Below are 14,504 nucleotides of genomic sequence, written 5' to 3' on the forward strand. Positions count from 1 at the left end.
CGCTGATGCCGTAGGCCCAAAAAGTAGTAAATCTGTGTACTCTTTTTTTAAAATTATGACATGAAATAAAAAATATCTAGTTATACGGGTTTTGCTTGTGGCCTTGTTCTCATTTTTCTCAATCCAATAACTTTGGTGAAATTGGGTGTGCGTGCTCATGTCCAGGTAAGACATAAAAGATGATTCAAACTGTCCATTGTAATCTTAAACCCGATTCGAATTACCAAAATGTCATACTACACTGACCCCTAATAACTTGGACATGCCATGTTTTGGGGGAAAAATTCATTTTAAGAGGGCCTAATAAATGAGCCTCACCTGGCTTCTTTCGAAGTGGAGGAGCAGCGGCTTTAGTTTGAGCTCCTCCCGGACGGCAGAGCTTCTCACCCTATCTCTAAGGGAGAGCCACCCGGCGGAGGAAGCTCATTTCAGCCGCTTGTAACCGTGATTTTGTCCTTTTGGTCATAACCCAAAGCTCATGACCTTAGGTGAGGATGGGAATGTACAAACCCCGTTTCCATTTGTGTTGGGAAATTGTGTTAGATGTAAATATAAACGGAATACAATGATTTGCAAATAGTTTTTAACCCATATTCAGTTGAATATGCTACAAAGACAACATATTTGGGGTTCAAACTGATAAACATTTTTTTTATTGCAAATAATCATTAACTTTAGAATTTGATGCCAGCAACACGTCACAAAGAAGTTGGTAAAGGTGGCAATTAATACTGTTAAAGTTGAGGAATGCTCATCAAACACTTATTTGGAACATCCCAGAGGTGTGCCGGCTAATTGGGAACAGGTGGGTGCCATGATTGGGTATAAAAACAGCTTCCCAAAAAATGCTTAGTCTTTCACTAGAAAGGATGGGGCGAAGTACACCCCTTCTTCCATAAAAGCATGAGTAAATAGTCTAACAGTTTAAGAACAACATTTCTCAAAGTGCAATTGCAAGAAATTTAGGGATTTCAACATCTACGGTCCATAATATAATCAAAAGGTTCCGAGAATCTGGAGAAATCACTCCACGGAAACCAACATTGAATGACCGTGACCTTCGATCCCTCAGAGAGTCACTGTATCAAAATCCGACATCAATCTCTAAAGGATATCACCACAAGGGCTCAGGAACACTTCAGAAAACCACTGTCACTAAATACAGTTGGTTGCTACATCTGTAAGTGCAAGTTAAAGCTCTACTATGCAAAGCGAAAGCCATTTATCAACAACATCTAGAAATGCTGCCGGCTTCTCTGGGCCCGAGATCATCTACGATGGACTGATGCAAAGTGGAAAAGTGTTCTGTGGTCTGACGAGTCCACATTTTTGGAAATATTCGACATCGTGTCATACGGACCAAAGGGGAAGAGAACCATCCAGACTGTTATCGACGCAAAGTTCAAAAGCCAGCATCTGTGATGGTATGGGGGTGCATTAGTGCCCAAGGCATGGGTAACTTACACATCTGTGAAGGCACCATTAATGCTGAAAGGTACATACAGGTTTTGGAACAACATATGCTCGTCTTTTTCATGGACGCCCCTGCTTATTTCAGCAAGACAATGCTAAACCACGTTCAGCACGTGTTACAACAGTGTGGCTTCGTAAAAAAAGAGTGCGGGTACTTTCCTGACTGAAGCTCTACATAAAACAAGAATGGGAAAGAATTCCTCTTTTAAAGATTCAACAATTAGTTTCCTCGGTTCTCAAATGTTTATTGAGTGTTGTTAAAAGAAAAGGTTATGTAACACAGTGGTGAACATGCCCTTTCCCAACTACTTTGGCACGTGTTGCAGCCATGAAATTCTAAGTTATTATTTGCAAAAAAAAAAAGTTTATGAGTTTGAACATCAAATATCTTGTCTATGTAGTGCATTCAATTGAATATGGGTTGAAAATGATTTGCAAATCATTGTATTCCGTTTATATTTACATCTAACACAATTTCCCAACTCATATAGAAACGGGGTTTGTAGATCGACCGGTAAATTGAGAGCTTTGCCTTTCGGCTCAGCTCCCTCTTCACCACAACGGATCGATTAAGTGTCCGCATTACTGAAGACGCCGCACTGATCCGCCTGTCGATCTCACGAGCCACTCTTCCCTCACTCGTGAACAAGACTCTGAAGTACTTGAACTCCTCCACTTGGGGCAAGATCTCCTCCCCAACCCGGAGATGGCACTCCACACTTTTCCTGACGAGAACCATGGACTCTGACTTGAAAATATTAATTCCCATCCCAGTCGCTTTACACCCGGCTGCAAAGCGATCCAGTAAGAGCTGAAGATCTTGGCCAGGTGAAGCCATTAGGACCACATCATCTGCAAAAAGTATAGACCTAATCCTGCAGCCACCAAACCAGATACACTCAACACCCTGACTGCGCCTAGAAATTATGTCCATAAAAGTTATAAACAGAATCAGTGACAAAGGGCAGTCTTGGCAGAGTCCAACCCTCACTGGAAATAGGTCCGACTTACTGCCGGCAAAGCGGACCAAACTCTGACACTGATCATACAGGGCGCGTACTGCCACAATCAGACAGTCCGTTACCCCATATTCCCATACTCTCTGAGCACTCCCTACAGGACTTCCCGGGGTACACGGTCAAATGCCTTCTCCAAGTCCACAAAGCACATGTAGACTGGTTGGGCAAACTCCCTTGCACCCTCAAGGACCCTGCAGAGAATAGAGCTGTTCCACATTTCCACTACCAGGACGAAAACCACACTGTTTTCTCTGAATCCGAGGTTCGACTATCCGGCGTAGCCTCCTCTCCAGTACAACTGAATAGACCTTACCAGGAAGGCTGAGGAGCGTGATCCCACGATATTTGGAACACACCCTCCAGTTCCCCTTCTTAAAGAGAGGAACCACTACCCCTGTCTGCCAATCCAGAGGTACAGCCCCCGATGTCCACGCGATATTGCAGAGTCTTGTCAACCAAGACAGCCCCACAGCATCCAGAGCCTTAAGGAACTCAGGGCGGATCTCATACACCTTGCCACCGAGGAGCTTTTTAACTACCTCGGCAACCTCAGCCACAGAAATAGGAGAGCCCACAACAGATTTCCTAGGCACTGTTTCCTCACATCCGATGTATTGTGGTTTTGGCAGTGACTTCCTTATCTCACAAGTAAAAGCATCTGATTGGTTGAAGTTCATAACTAACCGCCACTCCTCTTTCAATGTATGCCATTAAAGAGCTCTGATTTGATATATTCCAAACTCGTCCCACCTTCAACCAGGACGAAATTAAATACAGCTGAATTTCGTTTCTGTCAACATTTTCTTCACATGTTTATACTTTAACATGTCAGGTAATTGTGTTATTGTCTTAGTCAACGTACCATTGTTTTGATTACTTCTCATCCTTTTTTACCTGCTACGATGTAAAAAAATAAAAAATAAAAATTATAAAATAAACAGCTTCTAACCCAGGGCGAGCAGGGCTTACTGACGCCGGGACTGTTACATTATGAAGTAAAAACAATAAAACATTGAATATTTAGAGTATGTGCTATGTGATGAGGTGGCGCCTTCCGCCCGAATGCATCTGAGATAGGCTGGATGGATGGATATTTAGAGTATGTGAATCATTCCTACCTTGTTTACTTCCCTGACCCCTTTAAAGTATTGTAATCATTCAAAAGTATTAAGCCATCCATTTATTTTCTATCAATGTCCCTCAAGCAATTAAAATGTGTCAAACATGTCAAAGTGTGGAGAGTGTTTTGCATATTACCCATTATTTATTATATAGTAAATGGATTTAATGGGTCTATTTAGTACATTTGTGTATTGTGGTCTCTTGTCATTGGAGTAGTTCATTAACATATAGTAGTTGTAGACCAACGTGTGTTAACAGAGATTAAGGTAATTGAGGTAATTAAGGTCAAAAGTAAAAACACTCCAAAGCCATCATCAGGCTGTGAAAGTCAATGCACATCACTGATGTATTGTGTAGTGGTGTATTGTAGTTTCTTACAGTAATAGTAGTAGCTGTAGTGTATTGTACTTTTAGTATTTATAATACTAGTAACAATAATTATAATTCACTCTGGTAATTCTTTTGAAGAAATTATTCATTTTCGCTTCACGGTGGCAGAGGGGTTAGTGCGTCTGCCTCACAATACGAAGTTCCTGCAGTCTTGGGTTCAAATCCAGGCTCGGGATCGTTCTGTGTGGAGTTTGCATGTTCTCCCCGTGAATGCGTGGGTTCCCTCCGGGTACTCCGGCTTCCTCCCACTTCCAAAGACATGCACCTGGGGATAGGTTGATTGGCAACACTAAATTGGCCCTAGTGTGTGAATGTGAGTGTGAATGTTGTTTGTCTATCTGTGTTGGCCCTGCGATGAGGTGGCGACTTGTCCAGGGTGTACCCCGCCTTCCGCCCGATTGTAGCTGAGATAGGCGCCAGCGCCCCCCCGCGACCCCAAAAGGGATTAAGCGGTAGAAAATGGATGGATGGATGGATGGGCATTTGTAATGTTTATATATTCTAAATTTCTGATTCATTTTTTTTTTTTTTTTTACAAAAATATATATATATTTTTTTTAGTTTCAGACTTTGCCACAGTTTTTTTTTATACCAACTGTAAAAAATGGAAACTGGAATCTGAAAAAAAAACAGACGCTCAAATATCGAAATATGTGAAAGTTAAAAATAACCAAAATGAATTATAATTTCATTCAACTTGAGAAAAAAGTATGTACTTATTTTTGCTTTGAAACAAAATCTAACATGTGGGTTGTATTTGTATAGCGCTTTTCTACCTTCAAGGTACTCAAAGCGCTTTGACACTACTTCCACATTTACCCATTCACACAAACATTCACACACTGATGGAGGGAGCTGCCATGCAAGGCGCTAACCAGCACCCATCAGGAGCAAGGGTGAAGTGTCCTGCTCAGGACACAACGGACGTGACGAGGTTGGTACGAGGTGGGGATTGAACCAGGGACCCTCGGGTTGCGCACGGCCACTCCTCCACTGCGCCACACCGTCCCATCAAGACATGTGTTTTTTTTGTATTAATGTTATATGTTTTAAGTACTTTTTTGTCCCTATTACATTTAAATTACTAATAATAACTATACAATTATTTTGTATTTTCTCGGAAATAGTGCAAACACTCACCTCTTGTTCTCGACTGAACTGCTTGCTCATCTCCCTCTGAGTGATGCCCCATGCCACCTTGTACCAATCAAAAAGCTCCTCCAGAGATTCTGCTGCCAAATCATAATGCAGAACGTCTTGCTCCATATTCTGAAGGGTCAAAACGTGCAGTTTTCCGTTTTTACCGTTTTTCACTGAAGAGAGAGCAGACGTAATCATTACAATAGTTTACATTCATTTACATTTACAGTGACGGACACCAAATGGTGTTAAATGAGACGGCACTCACAATTTTGTATGTTGCACTTAGAGATATCCACAACACCCTTACAAAGTTCACCCAAAGGATTGTCTTCCATACCCTGTTTTTATTCACGTCGCAAACACACAAATACATGTTAAAATGTATATGAGCAATATTACAAATCGAACAAATGACAGAAAAATCAACTGACATTGAGTTTGACAGGGGAGCAATCAGACACGCTTGCTTTTAGTCTGTGGCAAACTGTTGTGAAGTTGTTGTCATAGACAAGACCTATTAATATGTTTTTGTCACAGAAATAAAAATATAACACAAAGTGCGTCTCTTGACAGCTCAATACGGAAGGCATACTTTTCTTTTATAAATGCGGAACCATTTTGTTTTTATGTTAGCATTCTAGCTATGAGCCTCATTAGCATTTTTATTTTGTTGGCATACTATCCAGGTTAAAATACGCTAATTTCAAAGACAACGCAGAAAGCCTTTGAATCAGACATTACATCTTATCCGGCAAAATCCAAAATTATTTCTTCACCTGTTGCCGAATTTCAAGTTTGGCGTTGTTGGACACTTCCTCAACATAGTTGGAGGGGAAAAAAAGCTGCACTTTTCCACCATGGTCTCCTTTCCACCTAGTTTGAGCAGAAGAACATGATCTGTCTCTCTATACATTTTTCTGAACAACCATATCATATTTCATACTCACCAACCATCATTGTCTTTTGACACATTATGTATCAAAGCCCCTTTACTGAAGGTGAGCTCATCGTGCCTCATGGCCTGATAGCTATAAACCGCCCGTGCCGTACTCTTGGGCTAAGGCAAACAAACAATTATTATGTCTATATAAAAACAAACACATAAAACCTGAAGTACATACCAGTGATGACTCAATTTCATTGGGCTCCACATAAGTCTTCATCTCATACAGGGAGTCAGGAACTTGAATCTGTGAAACATATTAAAGTGAATATGTGCAGACAATTTCAATGATCAATGCAAACATGTTTGCTTTAAAGTCTCACTTCCTTGGTAAGATTTTACTCAATTGATTATTTTGTACTTCACTTTGGAAACTGTTCCTCTTGCTTTGTTTTTTTTTTTTTCACTATTACAAACCTAACATACTCATACATACACAAAGGTTTACATTGAGATACAGCTGGGAATTGATCAGATGTTTACGGTTCCGATTCCACGTTCGATTAACATGTAAAGTGAGATATGTCAAGCCTAGATTGGTTATAATGTTGATGATCATGCTTACAGTTTATGAAAACTTTGAATTGAAAATCTCAGAAAATGTAAGTTTTCAAAAACTGTAAGCCATGATGATCACAATTATAACAAAGGCTTGCAGGTAATAACTTAATATCATAGATTTGTTTTACATTTGAAGTTAATTGCTGACATGAATGGACATTGTAATTTTACGAGTTTCACCTGTACAATACAATGACTGAGAGAAAGTCTGGCTGCAGGACAAAGTGCAACTTTTCTCTGACTACAAATGAACAGTCACCTACAGATAATGCTAACTTTTGACCACAAACTAAGACCCTGTTTACACTGCACACCTAATCAGATTTGTTTGCCCTCAAGTGACACAGATCAGACTTTTTTGCCAGTATGAACACTCTAAAGTGCTTCAATTCTTATCTTTTGGCATCGGATACAGGCCACATCAGGAGGTAGTCCTGAATCCGATTGGAATCTGATCTTTTCAAATGAGGTTGCAGTCTAAACGCAATGCAACCTAAATGTGATTTGGTGAAGCTCTACGTCAATCACCAAACCGGAAAGACACCGTCGCCAGCGGAAATGAATAATTCAACACAACAGCCGGTTTCTTTTTTTATTTAAGATGACCGAATTTTCGGTGTATCAATCATTAATAGAGCGCAAATAATAGGCTTTATAATATATGAATATATATTTTGATTCCGATGAAAAAGCGATTGTTGAAAGACCGGAATTGACGTTGTGGCGCATCTGCTTAGATGTGAGTTGAAAAATAAAGCTCCCATAGATCCACGCTGATTTCAACTAAACAAATAGCACTAACATTATAGTAGGCGTTAGTTAGTACCTGTTGTATTCAGATGAGTGCTGGCGTAACTGCTGCTGGGATGAGATAGGAACGGTTCAAAACGCGACTTTCCTTTATAATTGTTGCATTCTGTGTGTTCAAATGTTTCAGCATTTTGCTCAATGTCCTCCTCTTGATGAAATAGCAGCCTTATAATTATTACAAGTAGCGCTGTTGCCATCCTTACTTGTTAAATGTAGTCAATTGAAGAGCGTTTGTTGCGCCCATTTTAAGCTCTGATGTCACTATGCAACGTCATACCCACCCGGAAGGATCGATAAAGAGAATCGTCTGGATAAATGCAGGGTTTCCCCTTGATGTAATAAAATGTAACACCAAAACGGCATCTCTAAAACTCTTTGAAATAAGAGGGTTTTTTTAAGGTAATTTTTTTGTTGAAAACAAATTAAATTAATAAAGTATATTACTTTAAACACAAAGTCTGACACTATTTTTAACTTTTAGTAACAATCTAATGGTAACAAACAGTACAAACCCAACAGGTTTTACCTACCGTGTAAACACTTTTGTCCCATTGGTCCACACACAACAACACTTACTTATTCTCTGCCAATACCTTTTCAGGCACGGACTGTGTGTTTGCAAACATGGGAAAAACTAACATCAAATCAAAACCACACAAACATGAAACAATAACATAAACTAGTCACTGCAGTAAGAATTGATAGATATAACCTATTATGTGCACACTATTGACAAGTGATGTACCAAAAACTTGACCATCGAAAAAAGACTTTGATTACTGAAAAACGCTATACCAAAACCGGATATAAACAAAACACAAGTCATTGTAACCGTTTCGAGCGTTGTCATTAGGTTTGCAATGTGAACGTAATTTTTATATATAGTGCAGATATAACCCTGGACAGCCATCTACAAAATGTGCAAATATTAAGAGGACAGTGGCAGCTTTTTAGAAGAGAAGGTCCAACTAGAGCAGGGGTCTCCAAACTATGGCCCGTGGGCCGGATACGGCCCGCCAGCCTCCAAAATCCGGCCTGCGGGAAGTCCCAAGTTAAAAGAAACAAAAGTTATTTTATTTTTTTATTTTATTTATTTTTTGTCCTTTCTAATCCATTTTACTGTCAGGCTTACCCCTGACAGTTTGGTTGTGTTTTAGTTTTTCCTCTGTGTAGTATTTCCTGTCAGCATCTTGTTTTGTTTATATATACATTTATATATATATATATATATATATATATATATATATATATATATATATATATATATATATATATATATATGTATGTATGTATATATATATATATATATACATACATACATACATACATACATATATATATAAACAGCCCGGCCCCGGCCAAATTGTTTTAACCCAATCCGGCCCCCGAGTCAAGTTTGGGGACCCCTGAACTAGAGCAACAGCGCCAAGCAGGTGTGACGTCATGCTCACTGCAGCTAGCCTCTTTAATCAGCCACATCGAGGGACAGAAGTTAAGAGTCTCTAAACAAGAGTACATTTTATAATAACACCAGAAAAAGATGCTACATTTGTTGCTAAATGTTTGGAAAAAAAAAAAAAAAAAATATATATATATATATATATATATATATATATATATATATATATATATATATATATATATATATATATATATTAGGGGTGTGGAAAAAAATCGATTCGAATACGAAACGCGATTCTCACATTGTGCGATTCAGAATCGATTCTCATTTTTTTAAAAGTCGATTTTAAAAGATTTTTTTTTTTTTATCAATCCAATAAACCAATACACAGTAATACCATAACAATGCAATCCAATTCCAAAACCAAACCTGACCCAGCAACACTCAGAACTGCAATAAACAGAGAAATTGAGGACACACAAACATGACACAGAACAAACCAAAAGTAGTGAAACAAAAACAGTATCAATATTAGTTATAATTTCAGCATAGCAGTGATTAAAAATCCCTCATTGACATTATCGTTAGACATTTATTAAAATAAAATAAAAAAAGAACAATAGTGTCACAGTGGCTTACACTTGCATCACATCTCATTAAGCTTGACAACACACTGTGACCAATGTTTTCACAATGACAAAATAAGTCATATTTTTGGTTCATTTAATAGTTAAAACAAATTTAAATTTTTGCAATCAGTTAATAAAATATTGTCCTTTACAATTATAAAAGCTTTTTTAAAAAAAACTTGCTACTCTGCTAGCATGTCAGCAGACGACGTTTTTGAATCGAGAATCGCGTTGAATCGAAAAAAATCGATATATAATCGAATCGCGACCCCAAGAATCGATATTGAATCGAATCGTGGGACACCCAAAGATTCGCAGCCCTAATATATATATCGTATATTACCAAGTAAACGCCCTTTATATATTACAAAGTAAACGTCATTTTGTCCTGTGGACGGAACTCTCGCTGCTGTATTGGATCCGCTTTGAACTAAACTCTCGCGGCTGTGTTGGAGCCACTATGGATTGAACAGTATCATGTTAGACCCGCTCGACATCCATTGCTTTCGGTCCCCTAGGGGGGTTGCCCACATATTAGGTCCTCTCCCAGGTTCTCATAGTCATCATTGTCACTGGCGACTCACTGGGTGTGAGTTCTCTTTGCCCACTGGGTGTGAATTTTCCTTGCCCTTATGTGGGTTCTTCCGAGGATGTCGTAGTCGTAGTGGTTTTTACAGTCCTTTGAGACATTTGTGATTTAAGGCTATATAAATAAACATTGATTGATTGATTGTGAATTGAACGCCTCTTCCTAATAATAGCCCATGTATAGCGGTACACCACAACTGATGGAGGGGAATACTTTAAAGGGGAAGAAGAACAGAAAGTTTGACTTAAAGTTCAAGCTAGCCGTTGTGAAGTATGCGGAGCAGAATTCTGGTTTGGCAGCGGCCAGGCAGTTTAACGTTGACCCAAAACGTGAACGCAAATGGAAACAAAAAAAGGGAGAACTACTATCTCAGTCTGTAATAGATGGAAAATGGGCTCGCTTATTTGGCGCAGGTAGGAAGAAAGTGAGCTACGAGCTTGATGCTAATTTGTGTCAGTGGATACATCACGTTCGTGGACTGAACCACCGTGTGTCCCGCAAAATGATCCACAGTAAGGCCCAGGAGTTGTATGCCACCGCGAGTGACACTCGAGAGATGGTGGTGTTTGGTGCAACGAGTGGCTGGCTTAATCGATTCCTGCGTCTGAACAACTTTACCCTCAGGAGGAGAACAACTGTTGCACAGAAGGACGGTCCCGTCGAGAAGATTGTCAACTTCCTCATTTTCTCTACTAAACAGATAGAGGCCAAGAAAATCCAGCCCAAGAATATCATCGCCATGGATGAAACAGCCGTCTAGTTTGACATGGTTGGTTTTAGTACAGTCAATGAGAGGGGCGCCCGCTCCATCTGCCTCAAAACCACCCGCCACGAGAAGGCACGCGTCACGGTGGCTCTTGAAGCCAGCGCAGACGGGACAAAGCTGAAGCCTTACATTGTGTTTAAAGGTGCTGTCCGTGATGTAAAGGCTATGCAGAGCTTCCCCGGGGTGATCATAGCTTCCTCCAAGAATGGCTGGTTTAATGATGACCTGACAAAGGATTGGCTCTAGAGGACAGTGGGGAAATTTCACTTCGGACCGAGGCTACTTGCATCGGACTCGTACCGATGCCATATCAGCGAGGCCACGAAGGCAGAGCTCAAAAGGCGCTACAACCTTACAATGGCTGTTATATCTAGAGGTTGCACAAAGTACCTGCAGGTCCCCGATGTTGTGTGGAATGGCTCTTTCAAAGCTATAATACCTGGAAGTGCTAGTGATAAAGACAAGACCTACACCAAGTCAGGAAACCTGAGAGCCCCTTCTTGCCGCTTCCTGGTCGACTGGGTCCTGGGAGCCTGGGATGCTCTGGGTCGGGACCCTCTGATCAACTCATTCAAGGTAGGCTGGCTGGCTGTGTGTATGTGGGTGTGCGTGTGTTGCAAACTGTAGCCATAGCTGATTGTTGCTTTCTGATATCCTACAAGGTGTGTGGGCTGACGGTGGCAGCTGATGGGAGTGAGGACCAGCATATTTACTGCCTCAAGGAGGGACAGCCATGTCAGGCAGGCAGAGAGATGCTGTTGAGGGCTAGACAGCAGGGTGCTCCTGTGGTTCAGGAAGAGGATGAGAGTGATAAGGAACAGCAGTTCCTCAATGAACTTGTGGTTGAAGAGGAGGATGATGATGAGGGGGGTGAGGGAGAAGAGGGGGAGGAAGAGGAGGAGGAAGAAGGGGAGGAGGAGGAGGAGGATAATGAGTGGGTTTGAGTTGCATTTGGGGTTGCGTTTGCTACAGTATTATTGTTTTGATGGTTTTATAGAGTACCATAATTTTATTTTTCCTGTTTTTAAAACTTGGAATACTGTAGCCTTTATTTTGTTTAAGTTACACTATTATTGTTCTGTTTTGAAGGTGGGTTTTATTCTTGAGTACTTGTTACCATAATTTTATTTTTCCCGGTAGGCTGCTTTATTTAAAAACTTTATTTATTTTTAGTATTGGTATTTTATTTGACAATTGTTGCACTACTGCCATGTTGAGGCCTTGTTGATTTCTTGTCTTCTGATAGTCTTGTTTTTCTGTTTGTATGTTTACAATAGCTTTTACATTTAAAGTTTTTTATACGAAAAAAAAATACTGGACATTAACCATTGTAACCAAATAATGGCCTGGTGCAGGCTGGTACAAAAATAAATAAAAGCCTTGTGCAAATAACTGCCTGCTTCTTTTAAACGCCCGTCTCCAAAAATGATTTTGTGAAATAAACGCCCGGGCTACTATTTGGTATATATTAGGGCTAATATATATATATATATATATATATATATATATATATATATATATATATATATATATATATATATATATATATATATACATACATACATATATATATATATATATATATATATATATATATATATATATATATTAGGGCTGCAAATCTTTGGGTGTCCCACAATTCGATTCAATATCGATTCTTGGGGTCGCGATCCGATAATATATCGATTTTTTCGATTCAACGCGATTCTCGATTCAAAAACGATATTTTTCCGATTCAAAACGTATTCATTCAATACATAGGATTTCAGCAGGATCTACTCAAGTCTGCTGACATGCTAGCAAAGTAGTAGATTTAAAAAAAAAAAAAAGCTTTTATAATTGTAAAGGACAATGTTTTATCAACTGATTGCAATAATGTAAATTTGTTTTAACTATTAAACGAACCAAAAAAATTACTTATTTTATCTTTGTGAAAACATTGGACACAGTGTGTTGTCAAACTTATGAGATGTGATACAAGTGTAAGTCACTGTGACACTCTTGTTCTTTTTTTTATTTTTATAAATCTCTAATGATAATGTCAATGAGGGATTTTTAATCAGTGCTATGCTGAAATTATAACTAATATTTATACTGTTGTTGATAATATTAATTTTTGTTTCACTACTTTTGGTTTGTTCTGTGTCGTGTTTGTGTCTTCTCAATTGCTCTGTTTATTGCAGTTCTGAGTTTTGCTGGGTCAGGTTTGGTTTTGGAATTTAATTGCATTGTTATGGTATTGCTGTGTATTGGTTTGTTGGATTGATAAAAAAAAAAAAAAGATTTAAAAAAAAAAAATCGATTTTCTTAAAAATGAGAATCGATTCTGAATAGCACAACGTGAGAGTCGCATTTTGTATTCGAATTGATTTTTTTCCACACCCCTAATATATATATATATATATATATATATATATATATATATATATACATATATATATATATATATATATATATATATATATATACATATATATATATATACATATACATATATATATATACATATATATATATATACATACATATATATATATATATATATATATATATATATATATATATATATATATATATATATATATACATATATATGTCAATAAAAGTCTGAAATATCTTGAAAAAATCTCAACAAAGTACAATGTACAAAAAGCACCAACAATTGAAAACGATAAAAAAAATATACACATAGTATGTTAAACATATTTGTTTATGTATGTTTACATTTTTGAGCCATTTCAAAGAAAATCATATCATAGCAAATAATGAAATTACTCAATGACATAATGTTACCACGCTCAAAACCACGCTACCACTGCCACAGTTAACTTGGCAGTTTAGAGGAGACCCTTAAATGGCAGGCGATTCCAAGGAATTTTATACACTGGGAACCGGTTCTTGTTCAGATACCCACCCATCACCGCATACAGCTTTTTTTTTTCAGTTCACGGCTCTCCAGTTATTAATTTCACTAAGGGTCTGATCTACAGAAGCAGGAGTGTCAAATTCAATCGCATAGTTGGCCAACGTTAAAAGCACACGTTAGATGTCGGGCCAAATAAGATTTCTAGACCCACTTTATGCCCCAACTGTGGTTGCGTTTTCTAGCTTGGACAAAGTGTGCATGACACTAATGAATGTGTTTTTTATGAACAGACTTTTTCCTCACTCAAAATAAATGAAATAAATAAATAAATAAATCCGCGTTCATGTATGTTTGTGAAGTCCTATTTTCTAACACGTTCATTTATGTTCGTGAAGTCCTATTTTCTAACAGTCTGAGGTTACATAAGTGCATTGTATGGGTATTAAATGAGCGCGTGGACCATACAGGGGGAAAGTCGTTTTTTATGCACGATGAGACATTGTGGTTTGTCTTTTTACCAATTTGTTGTTGATCGACCATCCTCCTCTCAACCTTTCAACATCCAGACAAAAGCAACAATATTTTATATGCACACAAAAACATCACAATCCGGTAGATTTGTAACTTTAGTCTGGTTAAAGTGGACAAATTCAATTTACGGGAGTCTCAGCTGAACCGGGAAGAATTGGCATGTCAAAGCTTTGTCTGAAAAGCAAGCGTTTTCCATCATGCTTTATTGTCGTAACAATGATCTGTTTTGACTGGGTTATCATTTACCTTCAATGTGTTCA

General features: G+C 38.4%; 1 protein-coding gene across 4 annotated transcripts in view; it reads right to left on the bottom strand.

Annotated features, from left to right (window-relative positions):
• plcg2 (phospholipase C, gamma 2) overlaps positions 1–14,504 on the bottom strand; it is a 117,847-nt gene that overhangs the window by 40,744 nt on the left and 62,599 nt on the right. For all 4 annotated transcript variants that reach the window (XR_009809549.1, XM_061919959.1, XM_061919960.1 and 1 more), the window contains exons 21-25: positions 6,269–6,337; positions 6,095–6,204; positions 5,924–6,020; positions 5,413–5,485; positions 5,145–5,317 (exon numbers count right to left, since the gene is read on the bottom strand). Coding sequence is in view for 3 of the 4 variants with exons in the window: in XM_061919959.1 (XP_061775943.1) it covers positions 5,145–5,317; positions 5,413–5,485; positions 5,924–6,020; positions 6,095–6,204; positions 6,269–6,337 (522 nt within the window). In the remaining variant the exon portion in view is untranslated. The remainder of the gene's footprint in view (positions 1–5,144; positions 5,318–5,412; positions 5,486–5,923; positions 6,021–6,094; positions 6,205–6,268; positions 6,338–14,504) is intronic.

The sequence above is a fragment of the Nerophis ophidion genome, linkage group LG14, assembly GCF_033978795.1.
Source record: "Nerophis ophidion isolate RoL-2023_Sa linkage group LG14, RoL_Noph_v1.0, whole genome shotgun sequence".
NCBI classification, from domain to species: Eukaryota; Metazoa; Chordata; class Actinopteri; order Syngnathiformes; family Syngnathidae; genus Nerophis; species Nerophis ophidion.